Source organism: Sander lucioperca, chromosome 6 (genome assembly GCF_008315115.2).
Source record: "Sander lucioperca isolate FBNREF2018 chromosome 6, SLUC_FBN_1.2, whole genome shotgun sequence".
In the NCBI taxonomy this organism is placed as follows: domain Eukaryota; kingdom Metazoa; phylum Chordata; class Actinopteri; order Perciformes; family Percidae; genus Sander; species Sander lucioperca.
Window position 1 is genome coordinate 14,534,359 of NC_050178.1, and position 21,889 is coordinate 14,556,247.

A 21,889-nucleotide genomic window follows, 5' to 3' on the forward strand; every position below is an offset into this window, starting at 1 on the left:
CTGTTGTTCTCTGATCTTGATACTAACACACACATACACACCTTCACTGAGAGGATGTTTCCATACTTTGACAATGAGGATAAAGTCTCAATGAAGATATTATCATGGAATAATTCCAATAGTGTTTAGTGTGAAGATGGTTAGGGGTGTCACGATTCTCCAAATTCACGATTTGATTTGACTTTCGATTTAATGGCAGTGGGTACTTTAAAACAACAATTTGAGTTTCTCTGAGGAACACTTGAGTTAGTTTAACAAGGTGCACAGGAATGCACCATGTAGCCCTGTCGGTGGTCTCATGCCTTACTTTCATTGTTTGTAAAAAAAGAGTGCTGGACTAAACTTTAACAGATGATATCCATATGTACAGTATACATGTATGAATGTCTATATGCAAGCCTGCAGAAGTGTTAAGCTTGATTTATGCTGCTGAGTTAAATCTACGCCGTTGCTATATACGTCGTAGGTACATGGAGATACCGACCCTACGCCGTAGCCTGACGTGCACCTCTCGAAAAATGTAACTACACGTCACGGCGACGCATGTCGCTTGGCCGTGGCTAGCGTTGCATTTCCCCCGACTAATTTCCTGGTTCTCCTTCTCCATAAACAACATGAAATCAAGGAGAGGGTTAATTTTTCCTGCTACAGATTTCCCACCGTGGCCAGAAAGAACAGGGGACTTTATGGGCCCTATTTTAACGATCTAAGCGCACGGCGTGAAGCGCCTGGTGCAGGTGCGTTTAGGGCGTGTCCAAATCCACTTTTGCTAGTTTAACGGCGGTAAAAAGGGTCTGTGCGCAGGGCGCATGGTTCAAAAGGGTTGTATACATGGATTTCTCGGCAACGTCATCACTGCTTGCGCACGCAACCGGGGGCCAGAAAGAAGACGTGTTTCGTGTAGCTAGTAGTAGTAGCAGCATAGTGTAAGTCAAAATGCCAAGGAGTTGTTGCGTGGTAAATTGCACAAACAGAGCCAGTGATGGGTGCCTGATGTTTAACATACCTAGGGGGAAGCATGCTTTTGGCAAAAACCGGCGGAGGTTATGGCTTCAAGCCATAAGAAGGGCAGATTGGGGTCATATGTATGTTAGAGTCAGGCTCCCATTGTATCAATCAGAAAAGCTGCAGCTTGTTCAGTTGTTCAGCTAATATCTACCTGTCAGGGCTGTAGTACTCGAGTCCAGACCGTAGATAGTTAAAGGTCCGTACTCGAGATAAGTTTAGACTGCTAGCTAAAGCTACGCCGATGTTTTGCTAACGTTAGCGCAACAGCGTTAGCTTAGCCTGCTAGGTAAATATTACGACTGCCTTTGGAGTTTCTTATATCTGCGTCCACGTTGTCAACATAAGACCTGTGGCGTTAGTGCTCCTTTTGTACCATAATGTTATTGAATAAAATATTAAGTTTCGCTCCTACGAGATAGGTGGGTTTTTATTACGTTACACACAAAGCTAACTGGCTATAGTTAGCCTATATGCTAGCGGACATTAGCTAACGTTGCAGAGGCAGCGGCAGTAGAGTTTCGGCGAGCTAACCACGACAGTGTTGTCGCCCTCTCGCCCACAATCAACCTCTGCTGCTAAAAACAGTCAACCTGCAGTGATGTTTTGAAATGGAGACACATATCATACCTTACGCCCGGGAATCCTGGCCATTATTTTAAGGCATAAACCAACCATAGGGGTACACTCAGGGGTAACCCTGCTGCTAACATTGGCTATTACATTAGCCTAAAACGATAATTATAGCCATACATATATATCACAGTAACACTGCAAAATTAAAGACAGACAAACAGATCCAACTAAAATCACGTTTATTGAGTCAGTAGTTATATACAAACAATAAGGAAAGCTTGAATACTTAAGGTTGTTGCAGTAGCGGACCAGCTCACCAATCTGGCTTTCTGCCCCTGGTAAGCGCACGCACCCTGTAATGTTTGTAAACAGGAAACCCGTCTATTTAGTGTCTTCATTCATTCATAGGTGTGTTTTGGGCATAACATGCAATAAACCAGAGTGTCATCTCCCATTCCCCTTATAAACCAGGCATGTTTGGACCTTGGTGCATTGCTATTATGATGGAGGATTTGCACCGGAATATTTTTATTTGTAATCTTCTGCATGTGTGTGTGCTGCTGTGCGTCCCTGTGTGTGTAACAAGCATAGTGTGCACGCTGTGCACGAGCCTAGGAGCATTTTACTAAATTGCTGTTAAAATAACAATGAAATGCTGCGTTATTGACTTTAGACCAGGTTTTTGTTGGTCAATGGCGCGATCACTTCCTGCTGCCTCAAGATAGCAATACTCCCAGAATGCACTTGAACACACCTCCATGTAAGACCAGCACGCCCATGGGTCACAGATGGGCGCAGGTGCATTTGCTATTTAAACGACATGGGCGCTGGACAGGAAACTGATGACTGCTTTGGTCTTAAACTAGCAAAGACACTTGCGTCAGGCTTTGTGCTGCGCTGCGCCGGGTGCGAGATAGGGCCCTGTTTCTCTCACTATGACTCTAGAGTCGCTACTCACTCCGAAGATAATCGCCGTCTCTCTCTCACTTTCTCTTTCGCTCTGCCACCCCCTCCTCCCACACACACACATGCTGGCTCGACGCACACACCAACGCACGAATATAAACTTCAGGCCCCTTACGTAGGCTACGGTGAAAGCTCTGCGTGGAGCCTCCGCAGAACCATAAATCAAGCTTTAGGCTTCTCTCTGTGTTAAAGTGTAAATAAGGACACAGAGCCGAGATCACGGTTCTGCCTTCTGCCTCTTCATCGGATCACATCACAAGACAGAGATTGTAGTTGTTCATCATCACAAAAAGGACTTCAAGGATTTCTGATCATCAGTAGCCGTTTCAAACAACTGGTGTTCATCCGTAGCAATCTTGCAATGTTTACTAATGACTTGGACGTTTGCAACTCTGTTTAGCTCGCCTCTGGCCCGCCTATATACACACAGATACACCGATGTGATTGGTGCAGCTCAGCTACAAGGGCATAGTTAATGAGCATCATTACTGAATGCCAGAGGGACTCGCTGAGCAAATTACAATGGTGCTCTTGCCAGAACTCTGGATTTCCAGGGTAGATTATGGGAGGATTTGAGCACAAAAAGGATTAACCACTTACCCAGGTGATAGACGATCACAATTTGGATTTTGCTCACACTGCTAACAATGGACTGGAGACTTTGAGACACATCGCTAACCTTGGATGAGTTGTAACTTTTCCCTCTTCCAAATCAGATAGTTATTGATTAAAGTCTCAGCTCTTTAGAGGTTGATTTTGGAATAATTTAACAGGTGAAGATTTTATTGAATGATTTAAATTTGAGTTAAGTTGTATGGTCTTGCTGAAGCATCTTGCAATAAATATTTAAACTATAGTTAAAGTATATCTGGTGGACATTCAATTAATGATTTTGTTGATGGTGGTAAATGTGTGTTTGATATCTTAATGGTTCTTAAATTATTATTATTATTATTGAATTGAAAAAACGATGTAAAGACAACTATCACTGGATTACTTTGATTCTGAAGAAAACATGTCTCTGGTATTATCCTGCTGCATTTTCCTAAATAAAGTTATATTTCAGAAACATCCCAGAAACCCTGGCCAGGTGGTTTTCAGTGCAGCAACACTGGCTGGTTGTATGTTAGTCTTAATGTTATGCCTCCATCTAGTGGCCATTCTGTGTCATTACAGATAACACACAAAGTAAATAGAGGTATTAACAAGTAGAAAACACTGGGAACGTTTTGAAAAAAGGAAGTGGGATTTAATATTAAAGAAAAGCAGTCAGATGATGAATAGAAACTTGCATTAAATGATAACTTAATGAATAAAATGATTGCTGAAAGCCGAGGAGAAGTGAACGAACATTCAAGAAGCTGCACAAAAATAGAACTTTCAAATGTGGCCCATGATTGGCTGAGGATATTCCCTGCTCGCTGATTGGCCAGTCGCAGACCCGCCTGTGGAAGGTTCCATTTCACAGGCTGAGGGGGGAATTTTCTGGACAGATAGTGACGCTTTTTACAAAGAAAACGGCTTTTATTTCCTTCTGTTCAATCATATTGAATATTAACCATTACTAGTTGATAGTTAAACGGAACAGCCGTTGAGAATGAACGGGAATCTGGAATTTAAATAGTATCCGCCCCCCCCGGCGGTAGTTTGCGCTGCCCGGGTTGCAGTGTGTCAAACGGCCGCTGGTAACCTGCATGTGATCCGGTTTTATTGATCCGTGGTCAGGTGTAACAGGCTGTCTCCTCCGTCTTATCTTCTCCTTCTTCTCACCCACCTGTCGGGGAAACATGCTGCGCGTGCGGGCTGCAGTGAGCCAGTCGTGGAGGGGGTAAGTTAGGCTCCAACACCACCAGACTCCTTCTGCTCTGCGACGACTTCTGCAAGATGTCCCGCAGCTAATGCTAAGCTAACTCACTGCAGCTGTTTTATCCAGTCAGGGAGTCTCACGAGGCGCTTTCACATCATTCGGCTCTAATGACATCATGTGTAACTGTAACTGTAACTGGTGATGTAATGATCTCTAACCTATAAAGTGTGAGCTATATTCAGCCAGAGGTGGAGGAAGTACTCCGTTACTTTACTGCAGTAAAAGTACTAACACACACTGTGAAAAGACTACACTACAAGTTAAAGTCCTGCATTCAAAACCTGACTGAAGTAAAAGTATTTCCAGCTAAATGTAGTTATAGTAGTTACAACGTATTGAGTATTGAGAACATTGTTTGCTGCCTTCAGTGCAGCAACAGAAATATGTAATTAATGGAAAGTAGCTGATAGTCATGGTCCATGTGCACGTCACATCCTGAATACACCAGGACACTACTGCCCACTGAACATCATTTAGGAAGTCTAATATACATATATATATATATATATATATATATATATATATATATATATATATATATATATATATATAATATGCATATGCAGCCCTACAAAGTTATATATATATATTATATAGCCTATATAATAATATATATATGCAGCCTTACAGATGATTGCAGGGTTTAGGTTCTCTACAGTGTGTGTCAGCTTCCTCATGACCTCGGCCCAAATACAACACTCAAAGTCAGATTCAGGGTTATGGAGGGTGGGGGGGTGGTGAGGATTTAAAGGGACAGTTGAGATGTTTAGTAGGGGGATGAATCCCCAGAGGCCACTCGATATCACAGTACTTATGTCTTATTTTGATATTATTGGGATTTAAACACATGTATTGCAACATATTACCTTTGTTCTTACTTCAAATGATGTGCCCAAAGGAAAACTTTGCTTGACTTGTCCCCCATGTATTGATACAGTATCGCCATACTATGCTGTATAGTACCCCCAGGTGTTTGTTCAGTGTGTTAGCTACAGTAGATGGCGGTCGCTGTTTACAAAGGTAAGAACGACCTCAGCTGAACTACCATGACTGGAAACAGAACACAGGAAAAGATAAGCGAGCCAACCTTTAAATCAGCAGTAAGTCAACGTTCGCTAACTCCTATTCTCCACCGGATGCGTCTGCGTTCCAGAGGTCAATGTAAATGGACTGCATTTATACAGAGCTTTTCTAGTCTTAACGACTACTCAAAGTGCTTTTACGTAGTACAGGAACCTTTCACCATACACACACATTCACACACTGTGACCGAGGCTGCCTTACAGATAACACACCGATGGCGCAGCATCGGGAGAAATTCAGGGTTCAGTGTCTTGCCCAATGGAACTGCAGGGCCAGGAATCGTACCACTGACCTTCTGATTGGTAGGCGACTGCTGTACCACTGAGCCACAGCCGCCCTCAAGTCATTGCTTGATATTAGGGCTGGGCGATATATCGATATTATACCGATATCGTGATATGAGACTAGATATCTTCTTAGATTTTGGATATCGTAATATCGTATTTTCTTGGTTTTAAAGGCTGTATTACAGTAGAGTGATGTACTTTTCTTACCAGACTGTTGTAGCTGTTGTATTATTTGCCTTTTCCCCACTTAGTCATTATGTCCACATTACTGATGATTATTTATCTAAAATCTGTGAAAAGTGTGAAGATATTTTGTTAAAGCACCAGTTGTCAACCATAGAATATTGCCGCACTATCGATATCGAGGTATTTGGTCAAGAATGTCATAATATCTGATTTTCTCCCCATCGCCCAGCCCTACTTGATATTCCACCAGCCGCGCCGCGTCCCAGAAGCGTGCGTGAAGCGGCTCTCCGCTCCGCTAACGATACGCGCCAGGTCTATTTTCACGCGAGCGGTAGGGCTGAACGATTAATTGCATTTGCGATAATATCGCGATATGTTAAAACGCGATTTCCTAATCGCAAAGGCTGCGATTTGGTCACATGACTCGCGAGAGCAAATCAGTCTGCACTCTGTAGAGAAAGCATCAACTAGCATGCTAACGCTACGCCGTACCTGGAGCTGATTTCTGTCATTCAAACAACTCTGAGTTGTAGTTTAAAACTTTTACAGCCATTTTAATAAAATGAAGGGTTTTATTCGGGCTTGAGTCCATACATGCAGTTAATGGATACAGGCACACAGAACTCAAGGCTCGGTTAGCAACGATTAGCTCTGATTAGCGGTTAGCTCCGGTTAGCGGTTAGCTCCGTTATAAAGATATGAGTGGAGGAGCTGCCACTGAGAGGGGTAACAACCAGACTCTGATAAATGACGTTCGGGGAGCTTTCACAGCAGCGTGGCCGCGGTGTTTCAACAGTTTTATTAGTACAGTTAATCCCACGGCAAGAACACCAGCAACTAGCTAACGTAACGATAGCCTCTCTGAACAAGAACACCAGCAACTAGCTAACGTAACGATAGCCTCTCTGAACAAGAACACCAATTCAATTCAATTCAATTCAATTTTATTTATAGTATCAAATCATAACAAGAGTTATCTCGAGACACTTTACAGATAGAGTAGGTCTAGACCAAACTCTGTACTTTACGAAGCCCCAACTATTACAGTGGTTGCCTCAAGAGCAAGCATTAGCAGTAGCTATTGCGACAGTGGCAAGGAAAAACTCCCTTTTTTTTGTTAGGAAGAAACCTCGGACAGACCCAGACTCTTGGTAGGCGGTGTCTGACGGCACCAGTTGGGGGAGTGGTGAATGGTGGCAATAATAGTCATAATAAAGATAGTGAAGCAGTGATCACAATGGTAGTCATAGTAGTTCATGTCATAGTAGGGCACAGCAGGGCGTTACGGGGTGTAGTGTGGCACAGCAGCCTGGGTGGACGCGGTTGGACGCGGCAGGACGCAGTCGGACACTGCGGGGAAACGCAGAGCGTAGCAGGGTGTAGTAAGTCCATAGCGTCAGCTGCACCCAGGACCCCGGTGTAGGTGCCACCCAATTCCAAGGCGATGTTCTGGGTGAAGAAGAAGCAAAGGGACTCCGGGGAGAAAACTCCCCAGAGCTAGGTTAGTAACAGGCATTTCTGGGACTAAGATGCACACAAAAGGAGACAAGTGAAAAGAGAGAAGAGGGAGCAGCTCATTGTGTCCTTGGAAGGAGCTTCCCACAGCAGTCTAGAGTTATAATAGCATAACTAAGAGAGGCAGGCTAAAGAGAGGGGCCCTGGACCGGGCTCGTACTCTCCCCTGCCGGAACGGGCTTGTACTTCCTGCCTCCCTCTACTCTATTCTACTATGCTGCAACTCCTCACTCCCTAACTATAAGCTTTATCAAAGATGATGGTTTTCAGTTTATTCTTAAATGTGGCGACGGTGTCAGCCCCCCGAACCCAAGTTGGGAGCTGGTTCCACAGGAGAGGAGCCTGATAGCTGAAGGCTCTGGCTCCCATTCTACTTTTAGAGACTCTAGGAACCACAAGTAGCTCTGAGTTCTGGGAGCGCAGTGCTCTAGTGGGACAATAAGGTACTAAAAGCTCTTCTATGTATGATGGTGCTTGACCATTTAGTGCTTTGTAGGTCAGGAGAAGGATTTTAAATTCAATCCTGGATTTTACAGGAAGCCAATGCAGAGAAGCTAATACAGGAGAAATATGATCTCTTTTCTTAGTTCTTGTCAGAACACGTGCTGCAGCATTCTGGATCAGCTGGAGGGTCTTGAGGGACTTATTTGAGCAGCCTGATAGTAAAGAATTACAGTAGTCCAGCCGGGAAGTTACGAATGCATGGACTAGTTTTTCAGCATCGTTTTGAGACAGGATGTTCCTGATTTTGGCAATGTTACGAAGATGGAAAAAGGCTGTTCTTGAGGTTTGTTTTAAGTGGGCGTTAAAGGATAGATCCTGGTCAAAAATGACTCCTAGATTTCTGACAGTAGTGCTGGAGGCCAGGGCAATACCATCTAGGGTAGCTATATATTTAGATAATGAAGTTCGGTGGTGCTTGGGTCCCAGCACAATAACTTCCGTTTTGTTTGAGTTCAACATCAGAAAATTGTGGGTCATCCAGGATTTTATATCTTTAATGCACGCTTGAAGTTTAGCTAACTGACCGCTTTCGTCTGGCTTGATTGACAGATATAATTGGGTGTCGTCTGCGTAACAGTGAAAGTTAATTGAGTGTTTCCTAATAATATTGCCTAGAGGAAGCATATATAAAGAGAATAGAATTGGTCCAAGCACTGAGCCTTGAGGAACGCCATGGCTAACTTTAGCGTATTTGGATGGTTTATCGTTAATATTAACAAATTGGGATCGCTCAGAAAAATAGGACTTAAACCAGCTTAGTGCGATTCCTTTAATGCCAACTAAATGTTCCAGTCTCTGTAAGAGGATGGTATGGTCAATAGTGTCGAATGCAGCACTAAGATGTAATAAGACAAGTACGGAGACAAGTCCTTTGTCAGCAGCAGTTAGAAGGTCGTTAGTGATTTTCACCAGTGCCGTCTCTGTGCTATGATGCATTCTAAATCCTGACTGAAAGTCTTCAAATAGACTATTTCTATGCAGAAAGTCACACAATTGATTAGCGACTACCTTCTCAAGGATTTTGGAGAGAAACGGGAGGTTAGATATAGGTCTATAGTTGGCTAAGACCTCAGGGTCGAGGGTGGGTTTTTTCAGAATAGGTTTTATCACAGCTACTTTAAAAGACTGCGGTACGTGACCCGTTAATAAGGACATATTGATCGTATCTAGTAATGTGGTGTTGACCACAGGTAGTGCTTCTTTAAGTAGCTTCGTTGGAATGGGGTCTAAGAGACAGGTAGTTGGCTTAGCTGAAGAGACCCTTAACATTAATTGTTGGAGGTCTAAAGGATAAAAGCCGTCTAAATAAGTATCAGGTCTTATCGTTCTCTCTAGCCCTCCTGCGCCCAATGGTGAGTCGTTGGAAGCTGTGGGCAGAAGGTGATGAATTTTTTCTCTAATTGTTATAATTTTATCATTAAAAAAGGTCATGAAGTCATCACTGCTCAGAGCTATAGGAATAGATGGCTCAATAGAGCTGTGACTATCTGTCAGCCTGGCTACAGTGCTGAAAAGAAACCTTGGGTTGTTCTTATTTTCTTCTATTAGTGTTGAGTAATAGTCTGATCTGGCATTTCTGAGGGCCCTCCTATAATTTTTTAGACTATCTTGCCAATCCACACGAGATTCTTCCAGTTTGGTGGAACGCCATTTACTTTCAAGTTTTCGTGAGATTTGTTTTAATTTGCGAGTTTGGGAGTTATACCAAGGTGCTAGTTTCCTTTCCTTCATCATCTTCTTTTTGATAGGAGCAACCGAGTCTAAAGTAGTCCGTAGGCAGGCCGTAGCAGCGTCTACAAAGTTATCAAGTTGGGAGGGACTAGAGTTAACATAACAGTCCTCTGTTATATTAAGGCATGACATTGAGTTAAGTGCTGTTGGAATAGCTTCCTTAAATTTAGCTATAGCACTGTCAGATAAGCATCTAGTGTAGAAACTTTTATTTAATTTCGTATAGTCTGGTAGTAGGAATTCGAAAGTTATTAAAAAATGGTCTGATAATAAAGGATTCTGCGGAAATACTATTAAATCGTCAATTTTGATGCCATATTCTAGCACAAGGTCGAGGGTGTGGTTAAAACAGTGCGTGGCCTTATGCACCCTCTGACTGAAACCAATAGAATCTAGCAGTGAATTGAAAGCAGTACTAAGGCTATTGCTCTCAATGTCCACATGGATATTAAAATCACCTACAATAAGTACTTTGTCTGATTGAAGGACTACGCATGATAAAAACTCTGAGAATTCAGATAAAAACTCAGAATATGGACCTGGTGCTCGGTAAACAACAACGAATATAATTGGCTGTACTGTTTTCCATGTTGGGTGTTGAAGATTAAGAACAAGGCTTTCAAACGAGTTATAATTTAGTTTAGGTTTAGGATTAATTAACAGGCTCGAGTCAAATATGGCTGCAACTCCCCCTCCTCGGCCTGAGCCTCGTGGAATTTGGGTATTATTATGACTGGGAGGAGTGGCTTCGTTTAAACTAACATATTCGTCATGGCCCAGCCAGGTTTCGGTGAGGCAGAATAAATCAATGTGGTTATCTGATATCAATTCGTTTACCAATAATGCTTTCGATGACAGAGATCTAATATTTAATAGTCCACATTTGATTTTCCTATTCTGTTCTGTCGTTGCAGTGGTTGTTTTAATTCCAATTAGGTTGTTTAGTATAGCACCTCTTTTGTTAGCGTTTGGTTTAAACGGTCTCAGTCGGGGGACAGACACGGTGGTTATGGGATTATGAATGGGTGATTGCTCTGAAGGGAGCACAGAGGGGCGTATAGCGCTGTATCTCTGATTATTGACTTTGGGAGAGTGTGTCTGGTCAGTGTGCTTGTGGGAGTGTTTACGGGATGTAAACAGTCAATCAGAGGTCTGGGTATGCAGGGCGTGGTGCAAATTTCCACGTAGCATCTGGCTTCCGCGTGTATTGGGATGAATCCCATCCCTGCTGAACAGGGAGCCACGTTCCCAAAACAGATTGAAGTTGTCAATAAAACCTATCCTGTGAATACTGCATGTGAGCTGGAGCCAGGTGTTAAGGGAGAGTAGTCTGCTAAAGAGGCCTGATCCGCGACCTAGAGATGGAAGTGGGCCCGAAATAAAAACCGACTTCCCAGTGCTTTTTAAAGCCTCAATGAGAGTGGTAAAGTCTCGCCTTGTGCGCTCACACTCCTGAATCCGAGTGGACATGTCGTTATGTCCACAATGGACCACGATGCGTTTGATAGAGGTCGGAAATGAGGGTATCAGGTCCATAACTTTAGCCAGGATGTCTGCAACTTTGGCTCCGGGAAAACAGTGTGTGACAGCATTATGAAACCGTAGGTCTCTAGTGATGGAGTCCCCAATAATTACTGTGGTTAGGGGGAAGAGCGGACGAGGAGTGGGGGGGTGTGGGTAGCCGGTGACGGGAGCAAAACAGTCAGTGTCGGTTTCAGATGGGCAGGGAAAAGAAGAGGAAGAATGCTTACCGTTCGGTTGTGGGGATTGTTTTTGAGGAACGTTGTCATTTGGCCGATCCAGGCAGTGTAGGCCACCGGACCGTCTGACTACCGCATCCCTCAGAAGCTTTCGCCGCGCGGTAGCAATCGTCTTCCGTGACGACGGCTGGTCAGTCTGCTTTGAAGCGGGGCGAGCCCGGTGAGCCGCACTGGCCACCACCGGCTCCGACTCCGACAAAGCATTGAAGCGGTTGGAGAGGCTGAGGGCAGGAGGCGATGGAGCCCTACCCGAGGCTCTCTTTCGGCCGCAAACCACCTCAGTCCAGGGTGGCTTGATAACCGGTGTCGAGCAGGACGATGGGCGTGGGCAGGCAGCTGGGTCCCATGGCGCGGTATCCTGGAAGGCCGCCGAGAGAGATGAGATCCGGAGCGACTGATTATGAGCCACGTCCAAGCAGGCGGTTAACAAAGCATCTTTGGTTTTTAAGTCCTCGGAAAGCCGACGAACATCTTCCCTGAGGTCAGCAATTTCTTTGTTTGTATTATTGAACAACGAGGAAATCCTGAGGGGGAGTGGGGACTCGCCAGGTGTAGAGGTTGCCATGAAGCTAGCGTTAGTTTAGCCGGTAGGCCTAGTCTTGATAAATTAGCGTGAGGCTAATACTTACTTACACGTAAAAATGTATCTTTGGTTTTAAAAACACTTTATTAGTATAATAAAAACTAGGCGATAGAGCCGACTGTTAGGTAGGAGGTTGAAGGCAGCTGCCGGCTGCCTCGTCCCCGCCGACTGCTGTCGCTTGTGGATGACGTGCAGCAGCAGGTTAAGACCACCTAAACTGAGACCAGAGTGTGATCAGTGTGCCATATAAGAATGGACCAACAGATCCTGTTGCTCTGGACGGAGACCAGTGAAGGCCGTTAGAAGCACTTTTCCGGTGAGCGCTGAGCGTTACTGCGCAGCCTCCAACTGAGAGAGACGACGTAAATGTGCCGTGAGCAACGTGTCTGAAAGTTGTAAGTCTTCTGCTAGCTGTGCCAAGAGAAATCTCAATCATTCCCAATCTTGCAGAGACGGAGAGCGTAGGTATATGTAAGGAGATAACATAGACACAGGCTAATTATTGATCACTAAAATGATAGTTAACATTAGTAATTACACTTAAACAACTAATGTGAGACGAGCAGCTAGCAGCTAGCTAGCAGCTAGCTAACGTAATGATAGCCTCTCTGAACAAGAACACCAGCAACTAGCTAACGTAACGATAGCCTCTCTGAACAAGTGCACACGGCAGCACGCAACTTCATGAAGGGGAGGGGCTGGAGGCAGCTCCTCTCTGGGCACTGTAAAAAAAATACACTGTTGTGTGTGTGTGTGTGTGTGTGTGTGTGTGTGTGTGTGTGTGTGTGTGGATATATACTATATACTATATACTATATTTTTACTTATTTAACTGTCTAGTGTGTAATTGTGTGTTCATACTATAAATTATTATATTATTATTCTTTGTTGAATAATACAGAAGACAAAGAGCTTAAAAAAATAATCGAATCGCAATTGCAATATTTGGGGAAAAAATCGCAATTAGATTATTTTCAAAAATCGTTCAGCCCTAGCGAGCGGCGGGCTGTTCAGACAGCCGGGCAGGAAGTCAGACAGCGAGAGCATCCTGTCAGTTTACCCAACACACCCCCCATTATCGTTTATGTCTCCTCTACAACACCATGGCAACGAGAGATTCATCTTGGAGGAGGAGAAACATAATAGGACATCACAGATCTTTGTTATCAGGACAACGCCAGAGAAGAGAAGCATGGAGTTTAATTACAGGAGAGCTTGGAGTGAAGGTAGATACTAGCTAATAAACACCAGATCCTTCTGTTCTGTAGAGACAGTATAATCGGAGAGTTTCTGAGAAGCTCCCGGTGTGGTACGGCGCTAGGGCTGCACAATTAATTGCAATTTTATTGAAATCGCAATATGGACTAGTGCACTATCCAAAATCGCAGGGGGGGTGGGGCTGCAATATTTGTTAAAGGCCAAATATGTGTCAAACCATTCTGAATGAAGTATTGTGGTGCTGCAGAAGCTCAGTGGGTAGAGCAGGCGTCCATATATGGAGGTTCGACTTTGCTGCATGTCATTCCCTCTCTCTCTCTCCCCTTTCCTGTCTTCTGCTGTCGTATCAAAATAAAGACAGAAAAATAATCTTCAAAAAAAACACTAAGTAGCTCATCCAACTCCACCTTTATAAACTACTTTGTCCCTTTTTATATCAAACTCTGGACTTTCCTTCTCTTCCGTCCCAGAAGCAGTGAACACAGCTGGAAAAATATCCTACTTAAGTAAAAGTACTTTTACTTTGATGAACTTTTACAAGTGAAGTTACTGGTATAACATTTTCTACACAGAGTAAAAGTTACTTTTTAACAGCGGGGAGGGGGAGATAACTTAATATCTTATTTATAGTTATTTAATGAAACTCCAGTCTTTAGGACACTAAGCTGCTTTCTATTTAAGTTTGTTGACGTGTACAAATCAACGTTAGAGAGCTTTTTAGTTCCTGTTTTTTACTCTAACGATGTGATTTATAATGTACCTCAAAACAGAAGTCAAAGTAAAATGACAGATTTTTAAAAAGTTTAAAAGTACACAAAACAACTACTCAATTACAGTAACGTGAGTAACTGTAATTCATTACTTTCCACCTCTGGCAGCGACTGATTATTTTTCTGTGACATCTGTACAAACTGAACTCCTACAATGTCCAGGTGTGTGTCTGTGTCTGTGTGTTATCATTCTCTGTCGGAGGCGTATGTGTGTGACCTTCTGTTGGGACAGTTCAGACCAGAGAAGTTAATCATAAACACGTTTCTCTGTAATCCCCAAACTAAAAGACAGATCTGATGGTTGGAGTTTTGTCCCCAGTGGACTTCTTTAGCTTTAAGAGTTATGTATTTATTATCTGCTCTAGCTTTTCCAACGTTTTAGACACAGGTATGGAGATATTAATGCTCCAAAATGATATAAAATAACATAATCTTTTTATTAAAAAATGTCACATTTTCTTAAAGGAAGGACCTCTAAACCTCACGCCACCCACGTCTTCTACAAACCGAGAGACAACCCTTGCTGATGTTTTATTAATATAGATTAAATTTGGCTCATTCTGTCACCAGATAACCCCGTTTTGCTGTCAGTGTGCTATCAGAGGGGGCGGGACTACAGTTGGGTTGATTTCCTGTCTGGTGTTTCAGAAGATTCAGAAAACAAACATCCGTTCATGGCCAGTTTACTCCGGTCAAAGGCTGAGTTATATCATAACACAATCCTGTGTGTGTGTGTGTGTGTGTGTGTCTCTCTGTATGTGTGTGTGCAGGTTGAAAACGTCGCCGTTGGCAGCCGTGGAGGTGACGAATGAGCCGATCCTCGGCTTCACAGAGGGGAGTGCAGAAAGAAAAGATCTGCTAAAGGTTTGACCTTGTTTTCCCCAACCATCCCATAATAATACTGACTTGAATTCAGCCTGAACTCCTGTTGTTGTTCCAGGCGCTGGCCGGTCTGAAGGGCCAGACGGAGGAGATCCCGTGTGTGGTCGGAGACGAACACGTCTGGACCAAAGACATCAGATATCAGCTATCAGTGAGTCAACAGGAGGCCATCACACACTGGACATGAGAACCAGTCTCACTGGTCAAGTATTTGCATATTAACTAGGGATGCACCGAATCCAGATTTTTGGGGTTCGGCCAAATACTGAATCCCCTGGTTGAGATTCTGCTGAACCCTCCTCCCATCCTCAGTCCATGAACACAGTAAACTCATTAATGAAGTAAACAGTGACTGTCCTTCCTTTGCCGTACCTGAAGTTGCTGCATTTTGGCTGCTGTCTGTAGATTCCTTCACGCACGACTCGTATTCCCCCCCCCCCGGCTCCGTTATATATATTTCTTTAGCTACTATAACCCCATAAGTCTCTAACTCTCTCCACATGTTCATTGACTCTCTGTGTTTCTCTTTAAAGCCTTTCAATCACTCCCATAAAGTGGCAAAGTTCTGTTATGCTGACAAGGTAAGTTCTGGAAGAACCCAACTCAACCTTTGGCCTTTGGTTTATTTTAAAAAATGGAAATGTTTGAGAAAGTGTCCTTTATTTATATTATTTTGTCGCTCTTTGTTCAATGTTTTTGCCGCTTTGTTCGCCGATTTTGTGTCTTTTTCCAGATAACGTGAATGTGTGAGAAGGTGTTTTGTGTGTGAACCTAACAGGAGCTGATTAACAGAGCCATCGTGGCGTCTGTGGCGGCGAGGAGAGAGTGGGACCTGAAGCCCGTCCAGGACAGAGCGCGGGTTCTGTTCAAGGCGGCCGACGTCATCAGTGGACCCAAGAGAGCCGAGATCCTCGCCAAGACCATGATCGGACAGGTATGGGACCGTTTGTTTAACTCAGCTTTCTAGAAAGAGTCCAACGGAGAGAAGTAATGCTTTGAGAGCGACCGTAACAGGAGCATTTCCTGTATTCATTGAAGCCTCTATGTTTACAGACTTGTGGTGATGCGCAATGTGCTATAAGTGCCAAAAAAAGTTTGGTACTGCCAATTTGTTTTGTTTTTGTCATGGTTCATGTGTGCAGTAAACATTACACTTCGTGAGAAAAAAATCGTGGCAGAGAATCGTGATATCAATTCTAAGCTAAAAAATTGTATTCATATTTTTCCCCGAATCGTGCAGGCCTAGTGTCGGAGACGTTGAAATGTAGCCGGCCCGTTCACACCTACCTCGTGGTCCGGACTTTCAGACTTTTCAGTTTGATCTGAGTTGGATCATGGACCGGGGAAGCTCCTTTAAGGACCAGATCAGAGCTGAGTGTGAACATGAGAGACATGCTGTCAGCTATCAGAGCTGAGAAGAACCCAGCAGTTTCCTTGTTACGTAGTAGTAAATGTACAGCGTAGGTTTCAGTTTGTCTCTGAATAAATGCTGCAGAAGTTTCTTCTCAACAAAGCCGATCAATGTCTGGTATCGGGAGACGCAGCTCACGTGTGTGATGATGACAGGACGGAGTTTTGTGTAGATCTTTAGTGAGCTTGCACACCTGCAGTGTGAAACCAAAACTTACCGGATCAGATGTTACAGTGGAACAAAAACAAGAACCTGTTGTTCGTGTGTGTGTGTGTGTGTGTGTCTGTGTGTGTGTGTGTGTGTGTGTGTGTGTGTGTGTGTGTGTGTGTGTGTGTGTGTGCTGCAGGGGAAGACGGTGGTCCAGGCGGAGATCGATGCGGCTGCGGAGCTGATCGACTTCTTCAGATTTAACGCCAAACACGCCGTAGATCTGGAGAAACAGCAGCCGCTAAACTCTGAGGGAACCACCAACACCATGCTGTACCGGGGACTGGAGGTAAGAATACAGTTATTATGTTATTATAACGTTATTATAACGTTTAGCACCAACACCATGCTGTACCGGGATTCTCAGAGACCTGTACTTGTACTTTACTTGAGTCTTTTCATGCCACTTTCTACTTCTACTCCGCTACATTTCAGAGAGAAATATTGTACTTTTTACTCCACTACATTACTCTGTTACAGCTTTCATTACTAGTTACTTTACACATTAAGATTTCTGCACACAAAACACATGTAGTTTATAAAATCTGATGTTTGATTCTAAAGTAAACTAGCCAACAATATAACAAGTCCAGCTGATCAGACCATTACACACACAACTGGTTGGATCCTTTACACTTTCTACAAGGTTTTAATACTTTAACTACATTCTCCTGATGATACTTACACACTTTTACTGTAACAGAGTATTTATACAGTGTGGTATTAGTACTTTTACTGCAGTATAAATAATCTTCAGACTGCTCAGTGAGCACACATTTAAGTACACATTTAAGTTTAGATCCACAGTTACATCTCTTTGTTTCTCTCAGGGCTTTGTAGCTGCTGTGGCTCCTTTTAACTTCACTGCTATTGGTGGAAACCTGGCAGGTACTCCAGCTGTCATGGTGAGTGGTAACACACACACACACACACACACACACACGCAGACAGAGACACACTCACACTCACACACTCACTCACTCGCGTACGTTGCTGTGTGTGTTTAACATGAAGATACATAAAATGTGTTTGGATGGGTCTATATATAGGCTAATGTATTACTTTCTTTTTGTATGAATGATAATAATTAATGTTGGTATAATAAGCTACATCTTTTCCCTCCTGTTTTGTTTCTTGTATATCCTTCTGATTTGTTTGTGTTTACTTTGTGCATTTCTGTGATGTTTATGTATTGTTTATTACCACTGTATCGTCGTACAGTAATCTGTAGCTGTGTTTCCAGGGCAACGTGGTTCTGTGGAAGCCCAGCGACACGGCCGTGTCAGCCAGCTACGCCGTCTACAGAGTGCTGAGGGAGTGTGGGCTCCCCCCCAACATCATCCAGTTCCTGCCAGCGGACGGCCCTGTGTTCGGAGACACCGTCACCTCCTCCCAGCACCTGGCCGGCATCAACTTCACCGGCAGCGTCCCGTAAGGACTCGGCTTTCACTAAACTGTCACTTAGCTAGGGCTGCACCATGTCAGGCAAATATGAGATATAACGGTATAACTTGTGATAAATAACCACATATTAAAAGTGTGTGTGTGTGTGTGTGTATGTGTGTGTGTGTGTGTGTGTGTGTGTGTGTGTGTGTGTGTGTGTGTGTGTGTGTGTGTGTACGCGCATGTGTGTGTGTGCGTGTGCGCTAGGGTTGCACAATATGAGGAAAATATGAGATAACGTTGAATATCTTGATAACAATATTACTTGGAATATAAATAAAAAAAATAATGTTTCTATCGACAGATTTAGCTCCTGTACGTCCGCTAAAATCACATTTAGCAGCTGTTTCCTAGATAGTACAGAGTCTGTCAAACCTATCCAGTGAAAGTTGTAACGGAGAAGTTGTTTAATCCGATGAATCACTTTATAAACTAGTGGGAGAGATGTTGTGTATTCCACTGTGGTTCCTGACTTACTTACATGAATACAAATGTTTTGCTGTATGTGATGTAATGTTGACAGAGAAATGGCGGAGTGATATTTAAAGTGATGCGCCAGGTGTGCTCCGACGGCTCTGGGTGTGCTGTCATGCTGATTTGAGCACGTTCTAAATATCTAGTTGACCAATCAGATTGTCTGGTTGGATCTACTTGTTGTATAATTGATATTATCCTCAGCTGAAGTCTTGGTAGTCAGATCTTCTAGTCTGAGATAATAATAATAAGTATAATACATTTGAGAAACCAGCTGTGTATAATGTGAGTTATTCCTGTGTTTCTTTATATTGTAATATTTGGGTTGAATGTGTTTTTTAGGACATTTAAGCGTCTCTGGAAGCAGGTGTCCCAGAACCTGGACTCGTACCGGACGTTCCCTCGGCTGGCCGGAGGTGAGCCTCCGTTACCATGGATACCTCACTACTGTCGGAGTAAAGTGTTCTGAGCTTTCTGTCCACGCTTTCAGAGTGCGGTGGGAAGAACTTCCACTTCGTGCACAAGTCGGCGGACGTGGAGAGCGTGGTGAATGGGACGATCCGCTCGGCGTTCGAGTACGGAGGCCAGAAATGTTCGGCGTGCTCCAGGATGTACGTACCGGACAGCACGTGGCCCGCCATCAGGGAGGGGCTGCTGGCTGTGCACAGCCAGCTCACAGTGGGAGACGTGAGTACAGGGACTGCCTAAAGTACTGCTAAAGTCCTGCAAAAGTCTTGCCAAAAGTCCTGCCAAAGTCCTACTAAAGTACTACTAGTTTTGCCAAAAGTCCTGCCAAAGTCCTGCCAAAAGTACTGCTAAACTACTCTTAAAGTACTTCTAAACTACTCCTAAAGTACTGCTAAACTACTCCCAAAGTCCTGCCTACAGTACTGCTAAACTACTCCCTAAAGTAATGCTTATGTACTGCCTAAAGTACTGCCAAAGGAGCACTGCTAAAGTACTGGTAAAGTAAAACTGCTAAAGTACTGCCAAAGGATTTTAGTTTTAGCTCCTTTTCACTAGAGACAGATTATAAATGAAGGATGTTAACCAGGTCTGTAAAATTCTTGTTTCTGTTTTTTCGTCCTCCAGCCCGTCAAAGACTTCAGCACGTTCTTCTCGGCTGTGATCGACGACAAGGTGCAGCTTCCTTCAGCCGGAGTTTCAGAATAAAAGCCTCTGTGTTTCAGAATAAAAGCCTCTGTGTGTGTGTGTGTGTGTGTGTGTGTGTGTGTGTGTGTGTGTGTGTGTGTTAGTTATTCATGGTGTTTTCCTCCTGCAGTCGTTTGCTCGGATAAAGAAGTGGATCGACCGTGCCAAGTCCTCCTCCAGCCTGAAGGTCATCGCCGGCGGTAACTATGACGACAGCAAGGGCTACTTTGTGGAGCCGACCATCATCGAGACCACGGACCCGCGGGACACCATCATGAGCGAGGTACACAGAGAACATGATTACTATTCATCTCTCCAGAAACATCCTCAGCTGTTTAGGTCACTTTGTTATTAATAATAATCTTTATTCATAGAGCGCTAACGTTGTTTCTCGCTCCTATTCACACGTGTCTAATGATATATCTACAATAATATTTATTATTTGACAACTTGTGTATTCTTGCATATTGTGTGTGTGTTCTGCAGGAGATCTTTGGGCCGGTTCTGGCCGTCTATGTTTATCCAGAGAAGGATTACCGAGAGGTGCTGCAGCTGATAGACAACACGTCTCCCTACGCTCTGACTGGAGCCGTGTTCGCTCAGGACAGGTGAGACACACACACACACACAGAGAGAGACACACACACGCAGAGACACACACACAGAGACTCACAAACGCACAGAATTGACCTCGGTGATTGGTGCATAAATACACAAACACACATATTAAACATAAACAATAAAAACAACCAATATACGGCATATACTAAGCAGCTGTTTAGGTAGTGTAAGTGTGGAGTGGGCAGATGAAGGGTTGTAAAGGAAATGTGTGTTTGCAGGACTGTGGTGGACGAGGCAGCTCGAGCTCTGAGAAACGCTGCAGGAAACTACTACGTCAACGACAAATCCACTGGCTCGGTGGTTGCTCAGCAACCGTTTGGTGGCGCCAGAGCGTCAGGTAAGAGTTGCTTCTACATGGAGATAGATATATATATATATATATATATATATATATACATACATACATACATACATACATACATACATACAATATAATGGTTTTGTTGTACTTGTTTCTGTCACTAGTCCAAATATAACTCCCCGTATATTTACCCACTGTTTGGCTTTTGTTGTATTTGAATAAATTGATTTACTTTAATGTGGTGATAAAGGTCTTACATTATATTCATAAATATGTTAAAAAGTGACTTGTTGAACTGAACTTTTGTTCTTCTTTAAGGAACCAACGACAAACCGGGCGGTCCTCACTACGTCCTGCGCTGGACGTCTCCGCAGGTGGTGAAGGAGACACACGTCCCGCTGGCAGACTGGAGGTACGCCTACATGGGCTGAGTCCCGTCCTGCTGGACCAATCAGAGCTCTCCCTCCCTCCTCCACCAATCAGCTGGCTCTCAGAAACAACGAGGTGAATGTATCGGGACAGCCGAGCGGTGAGAAGCTCCTCCGTCCTCTGAACACTTTATCTGTCCACGGATGTTAGTTATTGATGCTCAGATATCAATATTTTTATGTGTTTTAATCCAAATCTAATTGGTAGTTTCATCCATTCATAAATGGAGTCTTTTTATTTTAAGGTCAAAAGGAAAAAAATCCCAGATTCCAGCTTCTGAAGTCTGAGTATTTGCTGCTTTTCTTAACTCTTGTGTGACTCTAAAGTGAAATATCATATCATGATCATAGTCATAGTCATAGTCATCATAGTCAATCATATCATAGTGTTTTGGACTGTTGGGGAGACAAATCAAGACATCTGGAGACTTCAGCTTGAAGATGAACCCATTTAAATATTATTTTAGGTCAACATCAGAACATAAAAGTCTTCCTCTGCGTTACGTCTCTAAACAAAAAGCCCTTTATAAGTTTAATAACTATGAAACATATTTCTAATCGTCTAAATCATTTAAAAGGTGTTTAACTGTTGTGGAACTGGTTGTTTCCTGTTTAGATGTCTGTGTCACAGTAACATGTGTCCCCTGTTCAGTAAGAAACAAGCAGCAGTGAAAGTGTCTGGCAGATGTTTAACATGAACCAGATGTTTGCTGATAACAATAATAATAATCTCTGCTGGTTTGTCTTTTCTCAAACACTGTGATTAACCTATATATTTTCTGAAGAGTATTTTGTATTTTAATCTTTTGCTGTCGTCAAACAACTGCAGCTGATTGATGATATTTTCAGAACCTGCCTTAGTAGGAACTTTGTGAATCAGATGATCATTTTTGACAATAAATATTAAATTATTATGATT

General features: G+C 43.4%; 1 protein-coding gene across 1 annotated transcript; it reads left to right on the forward strand.

Annotated features, from left to right (window-relative positions):
* Nucleotides 1-4,182: 4,182 nt before the first annotated feature.
* On the forward strand, nucleotides 4,183-21,889 carry aldh4a1 (aldehyde dehydrogenase 4 family, member A1). The gene is made up of 15 exons (XM_031316199.2): nucleotides 4,183-4,375; nucleotides 14,822-14,915; nucleotides 14,992-15,084; nucleotides 15,467-15,514; nucleotides 15,712-15,867; nucleotides 16,691-16,840; nucleotides 17,382-17,456; nucleotides 17,795-17,982; nucleotides 18,811-18,884; nucleotides 18,959-19,155; nucleotides 19,561-19,608; nucleotides 19,751-19,903; nucleotides 20,107-20,228; nucleotides 20,460-20,578; nucleotides 20,861-21,889. Exons 1-15 carry the CDS (start codon nucleotides 4,335-4,337, stop codon nucleotides 20,971-20,973), a joined length of 1,671 nt encoding a protein of 556 aa, XP_031172059.1. The 5' UTR covers nucleotides 4,183-4,334; the 3' UTR covers nucleotides 20,974-21,889.

Excerpts from the sequence above, each read along its gene's own strand:
- aldh4a1 (XM_031316199.2), top strand. The coding sequence starts at position 4,335 with ATGCTGCGCGTGCGGGCTGCAGTGAGCCAGTCGTGGAGGGG. Across the intron at positions 15,868-16,690 it reads CCAAGACCATGATCGGACAG|GGGAAGACGGTGGTCCAGGC; the intron begins GTATGGGACCGT and ends TGTGTGCTGCAG. Across the intron at positions 20,579-20,860 it reads TGGTGGCGCCAGAGCGTCAG|GAACCAACGACAAACCGGGC; the intron begins GTAAGAGTTGCT and ends TTCTTCTTTAAG.